The following is a 20883-nucleotide window of genomic DNA, read 5'->3' as shown; positions in this document are numbered from 1 at the left end:
GAAGCAGGGAAGCCAGAAATACAATAGAAAGAGAGAAGAGGGAAATCAGAAGGAAAAGAAACATTAAAAGGATAGGTCACCCCAAAATTGTATCATTTACTCACTCTCATGTCGTTCTCATGTCGAATAGTGACTAAGTCTGTCAGTTCTTACCATTCTGTTTAACATCTCCTTTTGTGCTCCGTGGAAAAAGAGAAAGTCATACTAGTTTGGAACAACATGAGGGTGAGTAAATGATAACAGAGTTTCCATTATTCAAGCACAAGAGCTGTCCTATGTTCATGAAATTCAGAGAAAAGCTTGAATACTGCACATACTCTAGCATGATTGTTAACCAGACAAACAGGCATGTAAAAGCTTTAAAACATAACCGATACATGTGTGCTGCACACTTTCCTGCATGAAACACTGCAACAACCACCTGTCCTAGAGTCTGCCTGCACTGAACAGCACAAGCAGCAGAGGGGAGAGCCATGAAATAAAGATCTTAGATATATAAATGATAGGAACAAATAAATAAGTGAGGGGACCTGAAGCGGAAAGTTTGCCAACAGTTCACTCACTCATCATTTAAATTGAATGGCTTCAGTTTGATAATTTCTACCCTTTGGACAGCTCACATGGGCTAGTGAGAATAAACATAGTGGGAAGAAGTGTTGCAGAGTAATTTACTAAAAAATAGCAACGATACCAACCATCACTACTTTCAGCTTTCAAAATAGTGTAGCTTTTCCGTTAACAAGCTACTTTTTCAAACAAGTAGCCGAGTAGCATTAAAAATGCTACATCATTGGTTTTTATGCAGTTTTATAGCAGAGCTAGTTGACCCACACTGTAAAAAAATCTATTTCAACATAAAAACAAGTTTAATTGCTGCCTTAAATTTTTAAGTAAAATCAACATGGCTTTACGAATCATTTCAACTTATTATTTAACAAAACAGACTAGATGTAAAATGATGACTTGAAATTATTTGTAAAACCACCACCATTGAATTTACTTTGCCAAAAACTTTATGCAGTTATTTCATTTACATTTTTAATTTGAATATTTTTTTTTTTTTTTTTTTTACAATGCAATAATCAAACTCAATCTTTTAACTGATCTCTCTTTCATACAGTATGTAGCATTGGAAAGAACAATCCATTCTAATAAATGATTGAATTCAGACGGTTCATGTCAAATAAATTACTCTGCGCCCATTATGCGTGACACAAATTTCGTCATCAACACATTCTGCGGGGACTGTCAGAGTGTAGCCAAGATTTTTCTCGAGGATAGTCCTCATCCGTGTGCATCGTCGGCGCATGCGCCTGCACTGACTGTCCTAAAAGAGAAGGCCCATCACAAAGCAGCCGTATGCATCGAACACATTTGTTTTCACACACGGTCAAAAGACAATACCTTGAAAGGCAACGCGGCCCACCAGGTGCAATTACATAGGGAAACAGTTGAAAAACAGTGCGAATAAAGACATATATACTCTATATGTATATATATTAATATATCATTATAAAATTAAAATATATAAAACATAAATATACACTACTGGTCAAAAGTTTTGAAACACTTGACTGAAATGTTTCTCATGATCTTAAAAATCTTTTGATCTGAAGGCGTATGTTTAAATGTTTGAAATTAGTTTTGTAGACAAAAATATAATTGTGCCACCATATTAATTTATTTCATTATAAAACTAATATTTTATAAAAATAAAAAAATAAAAATGTTTTTTAAATTGATGACTTGAACCAAATAATAAAGAAAAGCAGCCAATAAGTGCCCAACATAGATGGGAACTCCTTCAGTACTGTTTTAAAAGCATCCCAGGGTGATACCTCAAGAAGTTGGTTGAGAAAATATCAAGAGTACATGTCTGCAAATTCTAGGTAAAGGGTGACTACTTTGAAGATGCTAAAATTGAACACAGTTTTGATTTATTTCGGATTTTGTTAGTCACAACATAATTCCCATTGTTCCATTTATGTTATTCCATAGTTTTAATGACTTTACTATTGTTCTAAAATGTGAAAAAAATTATAATAAAGAATGAGTGTGTTTCAAAACTTTTGACCGGTAGTGTATGTACATAATTGCATCAGATTTTTGAATAAATATTGGCCCTGTAAAATGCTATTTATTTTTATTTTTTAGCTATATTCGTTAGTAGCTTGTAATGTACTAAAATACTTTTTTAAAAAGGTGCGCCTGTAGTTGAACTACTTTAAATAATGACAAGTTTGTAGCTTGCCAAGCTACAGTTTCACAGTAACTTCCCCAACACTGGTAGGGAGATACTCTCCAGAGTTCAATACTCTCCATTGTGGAAGCCAATATCTGCTTTTGCAATCCAACACTGGCTCTGCTGTGATATCAATGAAATGCAGATCCGTAAAACACAACAGGCTGTGTGACAAAAGGAATGCCATGGTTGAAATTTTGTTCTCTTTTTAATCACAGTGCAATAATCTTCTGCACCAGGGAGCAGTAATTGAGTTTGCTTTTTACACCTGATAATCTGACATACTCATCCCACAGTTTTACACTGTCTGTCTTGCTGTAGACGTTCATAGACTACTGATAATTTATGGCCGGACTTACTTGATGTAGTATGGCACTTTGTTGGGGGATATGGCACGTTCCCAAGGAATCTGCACAGAGCCTAGAGTGACAGAGAAAGAAAGCGGGCAATATCAATCAGACATACATTTCGAGCATGAAAAGCTATTTTCAAAATCTCAAATGGAACAGCTCAAGGTATACAAGCATACAGCTTGCACACTGAAAGGCTATTAAACAATAGCACCTCAAAGGTGTTTAGAATATTAGAAAGCTTTTCTTTAAAAGGAGATCTTCATAAACCTCTTTATGTGGGACCCTGAGGACAAATGCTGCTGCGTTACGATATTCAAATGGTAAAAATTGAGAATTGTATAGTCACTGATGCATAGGCAATCCCAATTCAGCCTTTCACCTCAGCCCTCCTAAAATTTTGTGATTGACTTTGCTGTTAGCACTCTTAAAGGGGTAGTTCACCCTAAAATGAAAATTCTGTCATCATTTACTCACCCAAACCAGTTCCAAACCAGTATGACATTCTTTCTTCTGTGGAGCACAAAAGGAGATGTTAGGCAGAATGACAGCCTCAGTCACGATTCACTTTCATTGTAGGAAAAAAATGAATGTGCATGCAATGAAAGTACATGGTGATTCAGGTTAACATTTGTATTTTTTCTCCTTTTGTGTTCCATGGAAGTAAGTCATAGGTTTGGAATAACATAAGGGTCAGTAAATGATAACATGAGTTTTAATTTTTGGGTGAACTACATATATCCCTTTAAAATCTGTGATTATCTGTTCTCTCTCGTCCAGTGAAATAAAGAAAATAAAATGCAATCAAATACATCAGCATTACTGAACAACTGACAAACAGATTGTAAATGACAAACTATTTGTAAGTGGTTTCTTAAAAATTGTCAGTCAGGCAAGATTTGAACTTAAAACAAAAAATAGTTATCTGAGCCACAACATCTCATTTTCAGATAAGACAGAAATCCTGGAATCAAACGTGAACTGAGGTGAAATGTCTGTAACTACTTTGCAATGTAGCACTGATTTATAGCTATTCAGGGAGAGATGGCTCGAAATAAGAAATAGTTTGGACTACTTCTAAATGGGGGTAACTTTGGAGCAGGTACTGTCTTTTTCTCCGACACTTGTAATGTTCCACAGCACTGATCTGCTGTCAGATTGACATCAAGAGTGAATAAAGGCATGGCCCAGCCTGCGCACTCAAAGAACACTGATGTTGGGGCAACCAAGCCAACACTACTGCTGTTTCAGCCCTGCTAGCCCCTCTCCACTGTGCTCCATGCTCACATCTCAGCCCTCATTCTCTTCCCAGCATCACACTCCAGTAGGGCACTGTACAGCTTCAAGTTGCCATGCTTACTGGAAAGGAAGTGCTGTGATCCGGGGCCAAAATCTCTGTGGGCATCCTGCAATTGCTTCAGACGCTCTTCAATGGACCCCTGTGTGTGCAAAAGTGAGAGAAAAAGAGAGACTGTGGAAAAGGAGTACATTTCTTCACACACACACACACACACACACACACACAAAAACACACACACACACACACACACACACACACACACACACACACACACACACACACACAAAACACACACACAGTGGGTTGGGTGGATTATTTTAAGAAAGTATTCTGGGTTGAATACTGAATACTCTCTCTTAGATGTATTCAGTAAAGTATTCCCAATACATCAAATAAAAAGTAACATCTTAAGAATACAAAAATACTTTTAGAATACATATTTATAAAAGCAAGGCACAGTTGGAGGAATTAAGCGTGATATGTCATTATTATCTTATCTGAAGTGCTACACCTCCACTTTTAACTAATCTAAGTGAATCTGATTAGCTTTTTTCTTTAAATTAGATGTGGAGTTGGACACTAATGTTTTTTCTTTATGGAAGGCAGAAGACAAACAGAGGCCAGTTTGTGGTCAGCAACAATATTTTAATATTTTAACAACATTTTAATATTTTTCTTAACCCATTATTTGATTGGACCAACAAAGAATAATATATTTAAATTAGATAAGAAATTAGATAAGAAATGCAAATAAACCGTATTTATTTTCGAGATTGATAACTGGACGCCATAAAGTATTGAGGTCATGTGATAACAATGTAGTATATTAATGAGTTTTAACTAGGCTTGCTTGCATATTTCCACATTAGGACTATTTATCAATCAATTTGTTTTTATCTCTTTTATTAGCAACACTTTTATTTTGGGTGCTTTTGATTATTTTACTCATCCTTTGTTTTGTTATTTTATTGTTGCTTTATATTTTTTGTGAATCATTTCGTATGAGATGGGTTTTTTTTTTTTTTAGATTAACATTTTTATTTGAGTCATAGAAATGACAAAGAAAAACAAAACATATATACAATGAATCAGCATTTAACTCCCACTACTACCCCTCCCCTTCCCCAATCAACAACCCCACCCGACCCCCCACGAACATCCTCATGGTCTCACATAAGTACACACACACAGAAAAAATTAATAAAATAAAATAAAATAAAAAATATATAATAATCATACACATCTCAAACTACGCCTCTCTCTACACAGTCCCTCCCCGAGAGTCCCCCCAAAATTCCAAATAACTGCCCCATTTCCCATAAAATGAATCCCAGATCCCCAGCCTTAAACACGACACCTTCTTGAAAGCTGCCACCCTGCCCATCTCCTCGCACCACTCACGAAACGAGGGGGCTCCAGCTGACTTCCATCCTCTAAGGATAACCTGTCTGCCCACCATAACACCGGCCAGGATCCAATTCTTCTTGTACTTATCTCCTACATCAATGACTGCCCCGTCACCCAAAATACAGAGCCTGGGGCAAAAGGAGATCCGATTACCCAATATGTCGGCCATAATATTCTGGACCCTCAACCAGAACTCCTGTATCTTACGACACCCCCAAAAAACATGGGTGGTGTCTCCATCTTCTAAATGGCATCGCCAGCAGGTGGGAGTGTCCTTAAGACCAAGCCTATACAATTTAGAAGGGGTCCAATAAAATCTATGTAGAATCTTAAATTGCATAAGGCGCACCCTTGCATCTCTAGATGCAGACTTGACGTTTTTAAGAATCCTAGCCCACACTCCCTCCTCCAAAAACAAATTTAAATCTTCCTCCCATAATCCTTTGAGGGAATTTAAAGCTCCGTCCCCCAGACTCTGAATTAGCAGGGAGTAATACACTGATGCCTCATGACCTTCTCCAAAACAGTAATCACCACTCCCAGAGTATCTGCAGATCTAGGGGGGTGCGTGCCACTCCCAAAAACAGTGCAGAGTAAGTGGCGCAGCTGTAAATACTTATAAAATTGAGATCTGGGAATCCCAAAATTTTGAACCAAATTTTCAAAAGGTCTCAATACTCCACTCTCATATAGGTCACCGAGTGTATTAACCTCCCTCACAATCCACTCTGACCAACAGAAAGTGGACTTATTAATGCATAGTTTAAGGTTCTGTCATATGCTCGAAGCTACGTTTAAATAAATATCCGAATTAAACACTCTGGACACTTTTGTCCATACCGAGTGTAAATGCAAAATAATGGGGTGAGACTTAACTTCTAATTAATTATAATTAATTATATTTATTTATCACACATATACATTTGCACATATACAGTCAAATTCTTTTTTTCACATATCCCAGCTAAGCTGGGGTCAGAGAGCAGGGTCAGCCATGATACAGCACCCCTGGAGCAGATAGGGTCAAGGGCCTTGCTCAAGGGCCCAACAGTGGCATCTTGGCAGTGCTGGGGCTTGAGCCCCCGACCTTCTGATCAGTAACCCAGAGCCTTAACCGCTGAGCCACCACTGCCCCGATTCTCTGATTAATTTGATCGAAAGGCTATGCAGAGGCGAGATAGGGGCAAGAGCTTCCTTTTCAATACAAAACCAGGGAGGGGCTCTCTCAGGTGGAAGCGACCAATGAGCCAAATGTCTGAGACCGAAGGCATAATAATAAAACAAAATCTTGGGTAGGCCTAACCCACCTTTGTCAATCGGCCTATGTAACTTATTGAAGTTTAACCTGGCACGCTTACCATTCCAAATGAAGGACTTCGCTATGCTATCAAATTGCTTGAAATAAAAGAGGAGGACATCTATAGGGAGAGATTGTAACAGGTAGTTGAATTTTGGAATACAATTCATTTTAATTACATTAACCTTCCCAATCATCGATAAGTGTAATGAAGCCCACCTGTCCACATCATTCAAAAACCTTTTTATTAAGGGATCAAAATTATCTCTGACTAAATCAGACAAATTTGCTGGGAATAAAATTCTCAAATACTTCATGCCCTGTTTGGGCCACTGGAAGGCGCCCAGCTGGAAGGCCGTTACTGGACAGCACGCTGTCAAAGCCAAAGCTTCGGATTTAGACCAATTGACTTTTAATTAATAATTATGTGGAGGAAAGGCATAGATCTAGTGGGGTCGGAGATGAATAATAAAATATCATCTGCGTAAAGCAGAAGCTTATGCGCCACACCTCCCGCAATCACCCCTGGAAAATCATCCTCCTTTCTTATTGCAGCTGCTAAGGGTTCCAGGGCAAGACAGAACAATAATGGGGAAAGAGGGCAACCCTGCCGAGTGCCCCTATTCAGAGTAAAATAATCTGAAATTAATCCATTTGTTTGTACCGCTGCTACAGGGGGTTTATAAAGTAACTTAATTCAACCAATAAATGTACTCCCAAACCCATACATTTCCAAAATGTAAAAAAGATAATGCCATTCTACCATATCAAATGCCTTTTCAGCGTCAAGTGAGATGGCAGCGACCGGAGACTGATCATTCGCTACTGACCACATGATACTGATGAGACGCCTAATGTTATCAGAAGAGCTGCGGCCCCGAATAAACCCCACCTGATCTATATGTATAAGAGATGTCATAACTTTACTTAATCGGTTGGCCAAAATTTTTGACAACATTTTTACATCTAGTTGGATCAGGGAGATTGGACGGTAACTTTTACACTCGCTTGGATTTTTGTCCTTTTTAAGGATCAGACTGATCCGGGCTTGTGTCATGGTTGGGGGAAGCTTTCCATTCTTTAATGATTCAGTATAAACTTCTAACAAAATTGGAGCCAGTTCTGTAGCATAGGATCTAAAAAATTCTGCGGCAAAACCATCTGGCCCCGGAGCCTTGCCAGTAGACTTAATTACCTCGTCAAGCTCCTCCAAGGTTATCTCAGAATCAAGAGCGTTTTTTGCTCAGTCTTCAGTTTAGGAAGATCTAATGGTTCCACAAAGTTTCTAATGTCTTCATCAGTAGACGAAGACGTGAAACTATAAAGATCAAGATAGAACTCTTTAAAGGCATTATTAATATCAATGACTGAGGTAAAAATTTCACCACCTGCAGATTTCACTGAGGGAATGGTAGAAAAAGACTCTCTCAGCTTTATATATCTAGCCAAAAGCTTCCCTGCTTTGTCCCCCGACTCTAAGTATGACTGTCTTGCCCTGAATAACCAAAACTCCACTTTCTGCGACAAAATAGTATTATTTCTATATTTCAATCGGGTCAATTCTCTGAGGCCATCAGATGACGCTTCAGCTCTGCCTCTGCACTTTTAATATTTCCTTCCAACTCCACAAGTTCTCGTGCTTTGTATTTTTTGGTGAATGAGGCATACTGTATGATCCAACCTCTAAGAACCGCCTTAAGTGCCTCCCAAGCCACACCAACAGAGGATACCAAGGACCAGTTGGTCTCCATATAAACACTGATTTCAGTCTTTAACATTTGCTGGAAATCAGGATTTTGCAAAAGGGATACATTAAGGCACCAACTATATGATTTCTTTTTCTCCGTATGTGGCAACACCTCTAAACTCACCAGGGCATGATCTGAGACTAAAATTTTTCCAATTGAGCAATCAACAACAGATTAAATGAGGGATTTGGATATAAAAAAAAAAAATCTATTCTAGAATAAATCTTATGGACTGATGAAAAAAATGTATAGTCTCTACCAGATGGGTTCAAAAGTCTCCAAATATCTGTAAGACCAAGATTTTTACACATGCTGTGAAGCGTCAATGTTGCTCTAGGGGGCTTACACACTTTTGCTTCACTATGATCAAGGACTGAGTCCATCAAAAGATTAAAGTCTCCTCCCAAAATTATATCATGAGGGGTGCCAGCGGCTTGCAACATCCCTTCAAGATCTATAAAAAAGCCCTGATCACCAGCGTTAGGTGCGTAAATATTAGCCAAAATCAGACTTTGCCCCTGAATTTCTGCTAAAACAATAAAAACTCTTCCTAATTTATCATTAAACTGTTTGAAAAATTTGAATTGTAAATGTTTATTTACCAATATAATGACTCCCTTGTTCTTACTTGAGCCAACACTAAAGAAAACATGCCCACCCCATATCTTCCCAAATTTTTCAGCTTCCTGCGGGGAAAGATGTGTTTCTTGAAGAAACACTATATTATATTTCTTACATTTAAGAAAAGAAATAACCTTCCTTCTTTTTATGGGGTGTCCCAACCCATTCACATTCCATGTGGAGAGAGATAGTACACTAATATTAACATTTGATATTTTGATATAATAGAAAAAATAAATTGTGTGCCAAAAAATTATGAAGACTACATTTCAACATCAATGCAACAATAAAACCCCGAACTTCCCCCTGAACAAAACAAACAGAAAAAAGAAAACCGCGCAAAAAGTGCCAACCGGCGTCAATCCCTTTAAACTCAAAGAGTCCATGTACGCCTACAAGAACCCCCGCGACAACTTTGCCATCAGATTGCTCAATTTTGTCTCACAAATTTGTAAGGCAAAATTACATAACATCAAATATTTTGTAAAACAAACCAATAGGCAGAATAAACACAAAGAATATGTAGACTCATTCACAGAACTGTCTCAAAGGTATGTTCCTTCACAAAACAAATTCCAGCCGATATAAAGCCGTTCAGTTTCCTCGGACAGACAAACGAATCTTCATGGGGCCGGCTGATGAGTGCAGCAGGTGACATAATAATTCCAATGTCCCACGAAAATACTCCACAAATCATACTCCAGCCAACAGGAGGCATAAGCACAAGGATCTGACAGATTCATCCATAACTGTCCTAAAGTAATGTTATTTAACAAAACAAGCTCCAACCGCTAGGCGGAATCAGCACAAAGGAAACGAAACACGCATCCCGGTACCTCGGATGGTCAAAAGTCAATTCACTCGGAGGCCGCATAAAAGTATATCCCATGATTTACAAAGTCCGCCAACTTTATAAAAGACATCCTTTGTGTGTGCATGTAGATATTTTGCTGTCATCCGTTCATTGTAAAAGTGATCTTCCGTCAATGCAAAAGTTTCTTTAAGGAAAAGTGTTAATCCACAAAACAAAACAAACTCCAGCCGCTCGGCGGAGTCAGCGCAAAAGGAAAACAAATGGCGCCCAGCTTCCTCCGAAAGCCAGAGTATGTACAGTGAGTCAATCCACTCACAAGAAAAACACCCCATGGTTACTCACCCATTGTTTCAATAAAAGACATTGCCTGATTTGGACATGTAAATACTTTGCTGCCGTCTTTGGTGTTTATTCTCAGTCTGGCTGGAAACATCAGAGCAAAAGTGATCTTCCGCTGATGTAAGAGTTTCTTGCATTCCTTAAACCGATCGTGTTTCTCTCGTCGAGTTCGCAAAGTCCGGGAAAAAGAAAATATTGTAATTCTTCCAAGAAATCTTTCCTTTGCTCCTCGCCTGGCGCAACATGAGATCTTTATCGGATGATTTCAAAAATTTGGCCAGAATCGATTGGGGCCTTCCTCCCTCAGCACATCTGTGAGCTGGGACTCTGTGAGCTCGCTCGATTTCCAGCTTGTGGCCTGTTATGTCGAGCAAACACAGGAAAAGCTCGTCTAGGAATTTCACCATATCTCTGCCCTCCTCATGCTCAGGAATTCCAACAATCTGAATGTTGTTCCTGCGGCTTCTATTCTCAAGATCTTCAAGCTTTTCAAGAACACGTTCCAAATCAACTTTGGTCGCGGGTGGATTAGCGGCTAATTCCCTCTCTGATAACTCCAAATAATCGATCGACGTATTACAGTGAGATCCTCCAAGTCCGCAAGTACCTTCAGCAACATCACCGACATGTTGGACAGTTGATGCTGGATTCCTTCTCCATCCAAATCGAGTCCCCAGTCCACAGGCCTGTCTGGGCTTTCATCTTGAACCTCTTGATTTTGACTTCTTTGCCATGTTTACCTCAAACAGTAAATGTGTAACTGGGTGTATCCAATTTCACCGGATTATATCATGAAAATAATTTACAAAAATTAGCAAAGTGCGTAGAGCTGTCTCTCACACGTCTGCCCTTCGCATGGCATCACCCGACTCCATGAGATGTTTTTTTTAAAAGTGAGAAATAATATTAATATGACTGTATGTTACAATATGTGTCCAGTGCTGGGTAGTATCGAATTACATGTAATCTAGATTATGCATTCAGATTACACTGCATTAAAATACTCATGGACGTCATTACAACAACATTCTGCAGTCAATATGATAATTTATTAAAATAATAATAATAATTACAAAAAACATAATATGGCCAATTTGTACCATACCAGCTTCCAACATTGTCAAATCACAGTGACTGACTAGTTATTTATCAACATACACAGTTCAAGGGGGCCTGGATAGCTCAGCGAGTATTGACGTTGACTACCACCCCTGGAGTCACGAGTTCGAATCCAGGGTGTGCTGAGTGACTCCAGACAGGTCTCCTAAGCAACCAAACTGGCCTGGTTGCTAGGGAGGGTAGAGTCACATTGGGTAACCTTCTTGTGTCACGATTAGTGGTTCTCGCTCTCAATGGGGCGCGTGGTGAGTTGTGCGTGGATCGCGGAGTGTAGCATGAGCCTCCATGTGCTGTGAGTCTCCGAGGTGTCATGCACAGCGAGCCACATGATAAAATGCGCGGAATATGCAACTGTGATGTGTCCTCCGCCACCCAGATTGAGGTGAGTAACCCCGCCACCACGAGGACCTACTAAGTAGTGGGAATTGGGCATTCCAAATTGGGAGAAAAGGGGATAAATGTTTTAAAAAAAAAACATACACAGTTCGAATGCTGACGTAATCTAACTAAGAGATTCAAATCTGTTTCCGCGCCACCCGGCACAGAGACTGGCAATACACTTGTCATTACACAGTTCACACATACCTTTGATGAGGCAGCTTTCTTCAGTTTCGAAACTTCTGGAACACTGTATTGGTTCAACTGTGTGTACTTGTGTATGGGTCCCTCTTTTTTATGTCTATTAAATCGTTTGACAGTCGTTTTATTGTTTGTGTCTGCATTCAACAACGTTACACAAGCACAAAATGCCCTTTGTTTTATACTTTTTTTTAAATGGCATATTGCATTCGAAATTGTGTGACTTGAAGAGTTAAGGATTAAAGTTATTTCCTCATCCCCAATTATAAGATACAAAGCAATATTGTTCATTGTCCTACTTTGTCTAATTCTGCTGACTTTAACACTGATCTTCGAATTCAATCTTGTCTTGCTGTGAATTAAGTAAAATTTCCCTCTTGAAAGAAGAATAATGCAAAACCCACATAGGTTTTAAAACCCATTATTTTACTTAATAAGCTTGATAACATTGTGCAAACAGTTTTGCTTGATAACATTGTGAAAACAGTATATGGGTATTCTACGACTACCATATAAGTCATATAATGTTAAAATGACTGTCCTACTCAAATGCATGTGACATAAAATAAAATAGAATTAGGTTGAAAGTAACTGAAAAATATTCAGATTAGATTACCCCAAAAATGTAATCTACGAGATTACATTACTGATTGCGTTTTGTCATGTAATTTGTAATCAGTACTGGATTACAATTCATGAGTAATCCACCCAGCACTGTATGTGTCACTCTGAACTAGCCCCATACATCTATAAACCACACATTTCACAGTAGTTATTTACATTAGATTTTTATGTTGTCATTTGGATCTACTTCAAATCATTTTCCTTCTTTCAGTCTTTCAGTCTGCTATTTCTCAACGGTTCAGCAAGTTTTTGAAGTGGACGTGACTCACCAAATGCTTATCGTGAGCCATCCACCTTTACACAGAAGCTGCAGCTGCTGCTGCATAAATGTATTTACACAGCAACAATCTCGGGAAACAATGCACGCAAATGTTATATTTGTGGAAATAATGTTGCCTACTGTATTGATTCTTCTGCACAGCTGACAGCGCTGATTGTTAAGATGTGCCGGTGCGGTTGCCAGATATTAAATCCAGGAATCATTATACATGAATAAGATGTTGCATTTCCCTTCTTTAGTGCCCACCATCAGACATTTTGGTGACCGCAGTCTATTTTAAAAGCATCCCATAAACACAACCCATGATTCTTTGATTTTAACCATCTATTGTGTTTTCAAATTAGCCCAATTTGTTGTGAAAGCTGGCAACACTACACGCCCTGCTGTTGATCTAAAAGGAAGCGGGAGCGAGTGTGTAACTTGTGCGCTGTTTAGAAAAAAAATGTCTTACTTGATTGACAATGATTTTTTCTTTCACATCTGCCCTATTTGCGTTCATTATGAGAGAAGTATTCTAAAAGTATTCTAAAAAAATGGCACAACTGGTAGCGTGTTGCATCAGTTGCATGGGACACCACAGCTCAATCCCCATTCCAACAAGGAAGTAATCACATTTGTATGAACAATCACAAGCATGATAAGAAGGTTGCATTTTTAGCCCTAACATTGCATTTTGTCTCTACTTATGGATAGAGTTAGATTTGGGTTTTGGTTGGGGGGTAGATTAAATAAAAATAAGCATTTCTCTTCACTGTTTTACACCCTGTTCAGCTGAAAACAATTATTTTTACAACTGGCTTTTGGTGACCTCTCCTGGATATAAATGGATGTCACACTTGTTCATATGCTCTGAACCACTTACCACTTTTCCCTCTGGGGGCAGTGTTTTCAAATTCGGTCAGCATATACCGATTTCAGCTAAAGAAAAATCAGCATATACTTGCTGATTTTTATGTGAGATCAGGCTGTTAAATGAACAGAAGATAAATGTCCGGAGTTCTCAATCAAAGGCTATGTGTGGTGATAAGGATTGAGGGTTTTTGACAAGAAAATAGTCTTTAACGTTTAGTGTTTTTTCAGCACATCACGTCATGAGCATAGTACGGAACCCTCTAGAGGACAGGGAGGGACATTTTTTTCCTGAAATAGTTTTGCGTTCCCTCGCAATAAATTTACAATGGTTTCATTACAGTAACCATACAGTATTTTAACATGATATTCATAGTGAAAGCATAGTAATAATACAGGAAAACAAAAACAATGGTAATATAAATCATAACTTTGTGGTTACTGTGGATTTACTACAAAAACCATAGTTAAAATATGGTATTTGCAGTAAAACCATAACCACAAGATTAACCATGGATAATCTATAATAATTATAATCTATAATAATAGTTAATCTATAATGGTTTCCACCAAAAACACATGGTTAGCCTACTACAGTCATGGTAACTACAATATTACTATAGTAACAACAAGTTTCCTGCAAAAAACGGTTCCAAAAGGTTGCACTTTATTTTACAGTATGTGTACTTTCTGTATACTTACAGTGTACTTCCCAAGAACGTACTGAGTAATATTAAGTAACTACATGTACTTAATATGAGTTAAGCTTAGGGTCGGGGTTAGGTTTAGGGTTAGTACCTAGTAATTACTGTAGTTATTGTAATTATATAGTACATAAATGTAGAACAGTACTGTAAAATAAAGTGCAACCAAAACTATGGTTAATACAGTCTGCAATATTACTATAGTAAAACCATAGTACAGTATAGTAAAAACATGGTTAGTTTATAGTTTATAGTTTTACATTCCCTTTAAAAAATGTTTTACAATGGTTTTACTATAGTAATATTGTACTTGTAGACTGTAGCAACCAACATTTTGGCAGAAGCCAATTTTACTATAGATTAACCATGGTTAATATTGTCGTTATGGTTTTACAACAAATACCATATTTGAACCATGGTATTTATAGTAAAACCATAGTAACCACAAAATTATGATTGTTTTGTTAACATTGTTTTTGTTTTCCTGTATTATTACTATGGTTTCACTACGAATATCATGGTTAAAATATGGTTACTGTAGTAAAAATATTGTAAATTTATTGCAAGGGAATGCAAACTTATTGCGAGTGAAAAAAATTCCCACCCTGTCCTCTAAGGGACTTCGTAGCATTGCGTTAAGACACAAGATAGAAGAAGTACAATTTTTGAAAGAACAAAAAATCAAACACATGATCCTGGGGTGTCATGCACCAATTTGTTTTTGAGGGGGCACCAGTGGCACTTACAGCCTTTGTGAGATAATACATGAAGGAAAAAAAAAAAAAAACTTTTTCATAGCTTTGTTATACAAGATATACTGTAATTTTGTCATGGTACAGTGTTTATATAGCGCTCATGTGAACCTGGGCTCAAATGCTGACCTAATATAAAATGTGTTGTTTTTTAAAGAAGCAAACAAACAAACAAAAAATAGTTTGTTACATGGAAAAGAGCAGCTTTGACATTTTTACAATAACTCATTACGTGTTTGCCGGGAAAAAAGTTACACAAGTTTCGAACGAGATGGTAGATGATGCAAATGATCTCAATTGGACTGACCAAATTTAGAATTTTGTGAGCGTGATTTCTGCCACAGCGTTTTCAACACACTTCTTTAAATAATAACGCCACATAATTATAAAGACATTTTGTGAAGTTGCACTTGGCTTAAAAGTCGGGGGGTGGGCATGTGCCCCCATACTAATTTTGAATAAGCCTGGTGCTGTTTTTGCACCCCCTACAATCTGTTACAACCCCATTCCACTGTGCTAAATCTAGCTGTTTTTGAACATGTGAAAGCGTCCTGTGTGAACAGCCTCTTAGATGTTTGCCAAGATCAATCCACGTCTGCCAATCTCTCTACCAATCAGACGTCTCTGGGGATGCTGGACTACCTAATTCTGGTTTATTTACAAAGTAAATCATTCAGGGCATGTCAAAACACAGACATAAACAAAGGCCAGCAAATCCACTCAAGCATGAAGGTTTTCTTCCCATCTCTCTCTTGTATCTCTCGAATGTACTTCTCATTCTCGTTGCATCTCAGTTTCCCTCTCTCTGGCTCTCTTAAGCTCATCTCTCACATAAAACAAACAGATGCAATCGAAACACCCAATTTCATTTTTACATCTTCTAGATTTTTCTCGCCGGAAAGCCCTTTGTTTTCCCATAAGCATGTAGACAAAAGGCACTCCCCGTAACTGATGATAATGGAGCCATCACCGCTCCCAGCCAGGCACGACCAACGCATTATATTCCATCTCCAAAGCTCCATTTTTCATAGTCTGTATGCACAAATTTAGTTGGTTGGTGCATGCACTGGCAATGGTGAACTGTATGGTCTCTATAAGGGTCCATTAGTGATGGTGTGCAGATGTGGATGAGATGGGGTTACTGGCGTAAAGTCACTACCTGGAGAAATTTCCATCTGTTGTTGAGGTGCTCCAGGGCTCTGGCGTTCTCCATAGACAAGTGCACATCAGATATGGCCAACTGGTGGGCCAGGTCATTTATGTGTTTCATTCCTTCCTTTACCTGGCACAGCTCTTCCTTAAACAGCTACAACAGAAAGAGAAACAGACTTTCTTGAGACTTTGGATAAAACTTACAACTTTACCTGTCAACATTTTCTTTAGTTTAAGGTTACGAGTAACTGAATGTTCTTAAAGAGAAAGTTCACCCAAAAATGAAAACTGTGCCATCATTTACTCAAACTCATGTTGTTCCAAACCTGTTCTTCCTTCTGATTTTCTTTCTTCTGTGGAACACAAATGGAGATGTTTGCCAGAATGACTCAGTCACCATTCACTTTCATTGCATCTGTTTTTCTATTTAACCCTTTCACACGTACAATCAAACCGGTGTGATTACACTAGGCTGGTGCGATCTCAATTTACGCTGCTGTTTACCAGCAGAGAGGGACTGAAGCGGTTGTCATAATGAATCAGCTGCTCAAATAGTCTTTTCAACATCACAATATCTTTATTGTTTTGTTACAAACATTAAAATAATCACAAAATAAAAGTATAAAGCCATTATAGTCGGAGCTGGCTATTTTGATGCAGCAATGCAGCGCTGTTTTCTGACGTCAAACAATGAATATATAAACTAGTTAGTCCAACTGAGCCTTCTCCCATTCCGTCCGACTCTCATTCTCACCACTTCTGGGGCTGGAAAAGTGGAAGGGCTAGGTTTTAGTAACCTTCTATGTTTCTATGACGAACTCAGAATCCCATGCTGCATTGCAATGTAAACAATATGGTGGTATGCATTCCCAGCAATAGTGCTCGCGATCGCATCTTATCAATCAAAATCAATCATTATAAACATCTAAAAACCACATTACATGTTTGATCATATATAATCTGTCCTCCAGCACATCTACTGTGAAGTGTACAGTGAATTTATTTTTAATTACAGCGTGCATTAAAGAACTCATAATGGAGGATCTGTCAGTACAGGAAAAACTCAAATGAAAATGACAGAGAACGGTAATTAAGGCTGTAAGTCCCTGACATTCTACTTAACATCTCCATTTGTGAAACATAGTAGAAAGAAAGTAATACAGAACAATAGTGTGCAAAATTTCATTTTTTTGGGTGAATAAATTGCTTGCGTACTAGTGATTACCCTTCTGTGTGATTCTGACATGTATGACATAATTTAAGAAATATTTAAGATTCCACACAATTTCATGATCAGTAATCAATAAGCAAATTTGTGACATTTACTGTGTAAACTCATTTTGTACAAAAGGACAGGTTTTCTTTCATTAAATCACTTTCACAAGATGCTCCGTGAAAATTCACATGCAGGATCATGATTATATCATAGTCATCGGGTTTTGCACAAATTTTTACTCAAACTGTTATGCTGATAATATCATTTGTAAAGAAAAATAAATGATTATATTAGAAAAATGCAAAATAGAAACATTTTCACAAGTGGACTCAAACTTTGGAAAATCACGTACATGCACATATATATACATTTGAGCTCAAAAGTTTGCATACCCTTGGAGAATTGGTAATATATATAGCATTTTTAAAGAAAACATGAGTGAGCAGGCAAAACACATTTATTTTACTTCTTATGGGATTCATATTCAACTGTAGGTTATAACAGAATGGCACAATCATAAAACAAAACATGGCAACAAAGAAAAAAAATGAAATGACCCCTGTTCAAAAGTCTGCATACCCTTAGTTCTTAATACTGTGTATTGCCCGCTTTAGCATCAATGACAGCGTGCAGTCTTTTGTAATAGTTGTCTATGAGGCCCCAAATTCTTGCAGGTGGAATAGCTGCCCATTCGTCTTGGCAAAATGCCTCCAGGTCATGCAAAGTATTTGGTCGTCTTGCATGAACTGCACATTTGAGATCTCCCCAGAGTGGCTCAATGTTGAATTTCTGCTTGAATTTTTGCACCAGGAGTGGCATAAAGTCACACAACAATGTGAAAGACTGATGGAAAGTGTGCAAAGATGCATGAAAGCTGTGATTGAAAATCAGCATTATTCCACCAAATATTGATTTCTGAACTCTTCCTAAGTTAAAACAGCCATTAACCAGGAAAATAAACAATCGCACTCCATGTCAAAAAGGTTGCTTACCCCTGGTCTGGGGGATAAGAAACATATCACAATATATATACAGTATATATATTGATTATATATTGATTGATATATTGCAGATTAGGACATACTGATTTGCAAAATCATACACGTTTATAAGTTTTGATGCAGCAATTGTGTGTTCACAAACTTCAAGGATTTTTGTGTGTTTGCTGGGATTCAAGGAAATCTGTTTGCCAATTTACAGTATTAGTCTTACATATTCAATTGAGCAGAGGTGTACAATTATTTTGGTACTGGAGCCACATCAGCCGTTAAGTAGAACATGGAACAGAGAAGATAAAAAGTTCTGCATAGTTTTATCTTTTAAGCCCAGACATGCACTCAATGAATGATGCACAATTTTCTGAAGTGTATTCTGATGGGACCATTCAAATCAAATCAAATCAAATCACTTTATTGTCACAGAGCCATATACACAAGTGCAATGGTGTGTGAAATTCTTGGGTGCAGCTTCTGCGATTGCTTGAAGTTTTGCTGCTATACTTTCTATCATGTGTTAGTAAAACTGAATAAAGGCTGCATAGAATTATTAACTGATTATTTTACCATACTTCAATGCAATGGTAATTTAGTATTCAATTTAACACTCTATATCAGGAGTCTGGTTTAAAAGTAAAATAAAATATTCGGGAAAGAGATTCTAAAAGCTTATTTTAATGTTGGCCACAAAGTGGACCCGTTTACTTGTTTTATTCTGAAAACATTATCAACCTGTTTACATGCTCATGGGTCATGATGTGGGTCTTGTCAATGTTTGGCACCCCATTCAGCACACCACTGAATAAAACAGGCTGCATGACACTGATAAATGATTACTGCCAGAGTAACATTCACATACAGGTGTGAGGGACTTCAGCATTTTACAAAATAACACAAAGTATAAATATATTTCTCTCTCACTTGGTTTTACTCACATGTCCCCTCCGTGCACTGTTGAGTGCTAAGTTGTTGTTTATTTGTTTTTTGCAGAGAGAAAGCGCGTGCACTCACACGTATGGTTGCCAGATTGCATAAATTAAGTATGACATAAGGAGAAATATTTCCAATTTGTGCATGTGTAAATCTCTGACTGGGGTGTTGCATATATTATCTGGCAACCCTGAGCATATTAAAAGCTTGTGGATGCACGATAGGTCCAAAAGCCAGAAAAATGAAAGATCTAATAAAAAACGTTCATGATAAATCCACCTGCGGGCAGCAGTTTGCCCTGGTCTGCAACTGAGGGTGCTCTAAGTTTCGTTTGAAGGTGCTTAGCACCCTCAAACACCCCTGTAGAACCGGGACTGGCCACCATATTAATTTATTTCATTATAAAACTAAAATTTAATTAAAAAATTTTTTTTTTTGAAATTGATGACTTGGACCAAACACTAAAGAAAAGCATCCAATAAGTGCCCAACATAGATGGGAACTCCTTCAATACTGTTTAAAAAGCATCCCAGGGTAATCAAGATGTTGGTTGAGAAAATGTCAACCTGGGATGCTTTTTAAACAGCACTGAAGGAGTTTCCATCTATGTTGGGCACTTATTGGCTGCTTTTCTTTAGTATTTGGTCCAAGTCATCAATTTCAAAAACTTGAGTGGCAAGAAACGAAAGTACATTTTATGAGGAAAGCAGGAGACTGCATCTACGACTGAACATGCTCAATAGATTGATCCAAGATAATTTCTTAATGCATAAACTTTTCTTTTTTTTCAGTTCTGTATCCTGCGGTACTCAAAAAAGAATGACAGGTCAACTCCAGTGCATTCTGGGACAGCAGGAGCCCTGATCTTATGGCCTGTTCACACTCTTGACATGCAGCCAGGAAAACTAATGATAAGCTGGAAGCCTGCATGACATGCCATGTGCTTGCCGATTCTGACAGCAGCAGAAGTATTCATAAACGCTTCGCCTCCTGTCAGTGCAAGCTTGAATGTGTCAGTTCACTTGAGTTCTGCATCAGCCTCAGTTAAAATTTGCTTAACAGAAATAATATTTTTAGACCTAAGGAAATGTGCTTGTTTGTGGGGACCTGAAAGCCAGAATAGAATATCAGCCTGGCTTCACTGATCAACGGTAAACAGATACCTACCAAACAGTTCTGTATCTATAATAACATTGCTTATGGAAACACAGAAACAACCACGATCGTATCGTCAATAAAACGCCTTCCTGTAGCTCTGTGGAAGTCTTGGGTTGTACATCAACGGTAGATTACAAGGTGACATGTTAGGGAGACACAGTTTTTACTCAACTATGCAAAATAGCACAGTAGATTACATAACATATTCAGAAATCTTCTGTGTATTTACTGTTACAACACTAACCTTTCTGTTCAATCACAGGCAAATTACTGTGTATCTAAAAAGGGGCAAAACTACTAGTGGCATACAGCAAACCAGTAAACCATAGTGTTTCACAAAATCATAAAACACATGGGGTAAATAAAGCAGAGATTCAGAAAGCAATTGGAGGTCCATGGAAGTAAAT

General features: G+C 37.9%; 1 protein-coding gene across 1 annotated transcript in view; it reads right to left on the bottom strand.

Moving 5' to 3' along the window:
- The window catches only part of LOC127418371 (dystrophin-related protein 2-like), a 234719-nt gene that overhangs the window by 68247 nt on the left and 145589 nt on the right, over positions 1 to 20883 (bottom strand). Inside the window, exons 8-10 of the mRNA XM_051658987.1 lie at positions 16185 to 16331; positions 3953 to 4031; positions 2602 to 2662 (exon numbers count right to left, since the gene is read on the bottom strand). Coding sequence (XP_051514947.1) covers positions 2602 to 2662; positions 3953 to 4031; positions 16185 to 16331 — 287 coding nt within the window. The remainder of the gene's footprint in view (positions 1 to 2601; positions 2663 to 3952; positions 4032 to 16184; positions 16332 to 20883) is intronic.

Source organism: Myxocyprinus asiaticus, chromosome 27, assembly GCF_019703515.2.
Source record: "Myxocyprinus asiaticus isolate MX2 ecotype Aquarium Trade chromosome 27, UBuf_Myxa_2, whole genome shotgun sequence".
Lineage (NCBI taxonomy): Eukaryota > Metazoa > Chordata > Actinopteri > Cypriniformes > Catostomidae > Myxocyprinus > Myxocyprinus asiaticus.
Note: the sequence above shows the minus strand (reverse complement) of the source record. Positions and strands in the feature narration are given on the sequence as shown.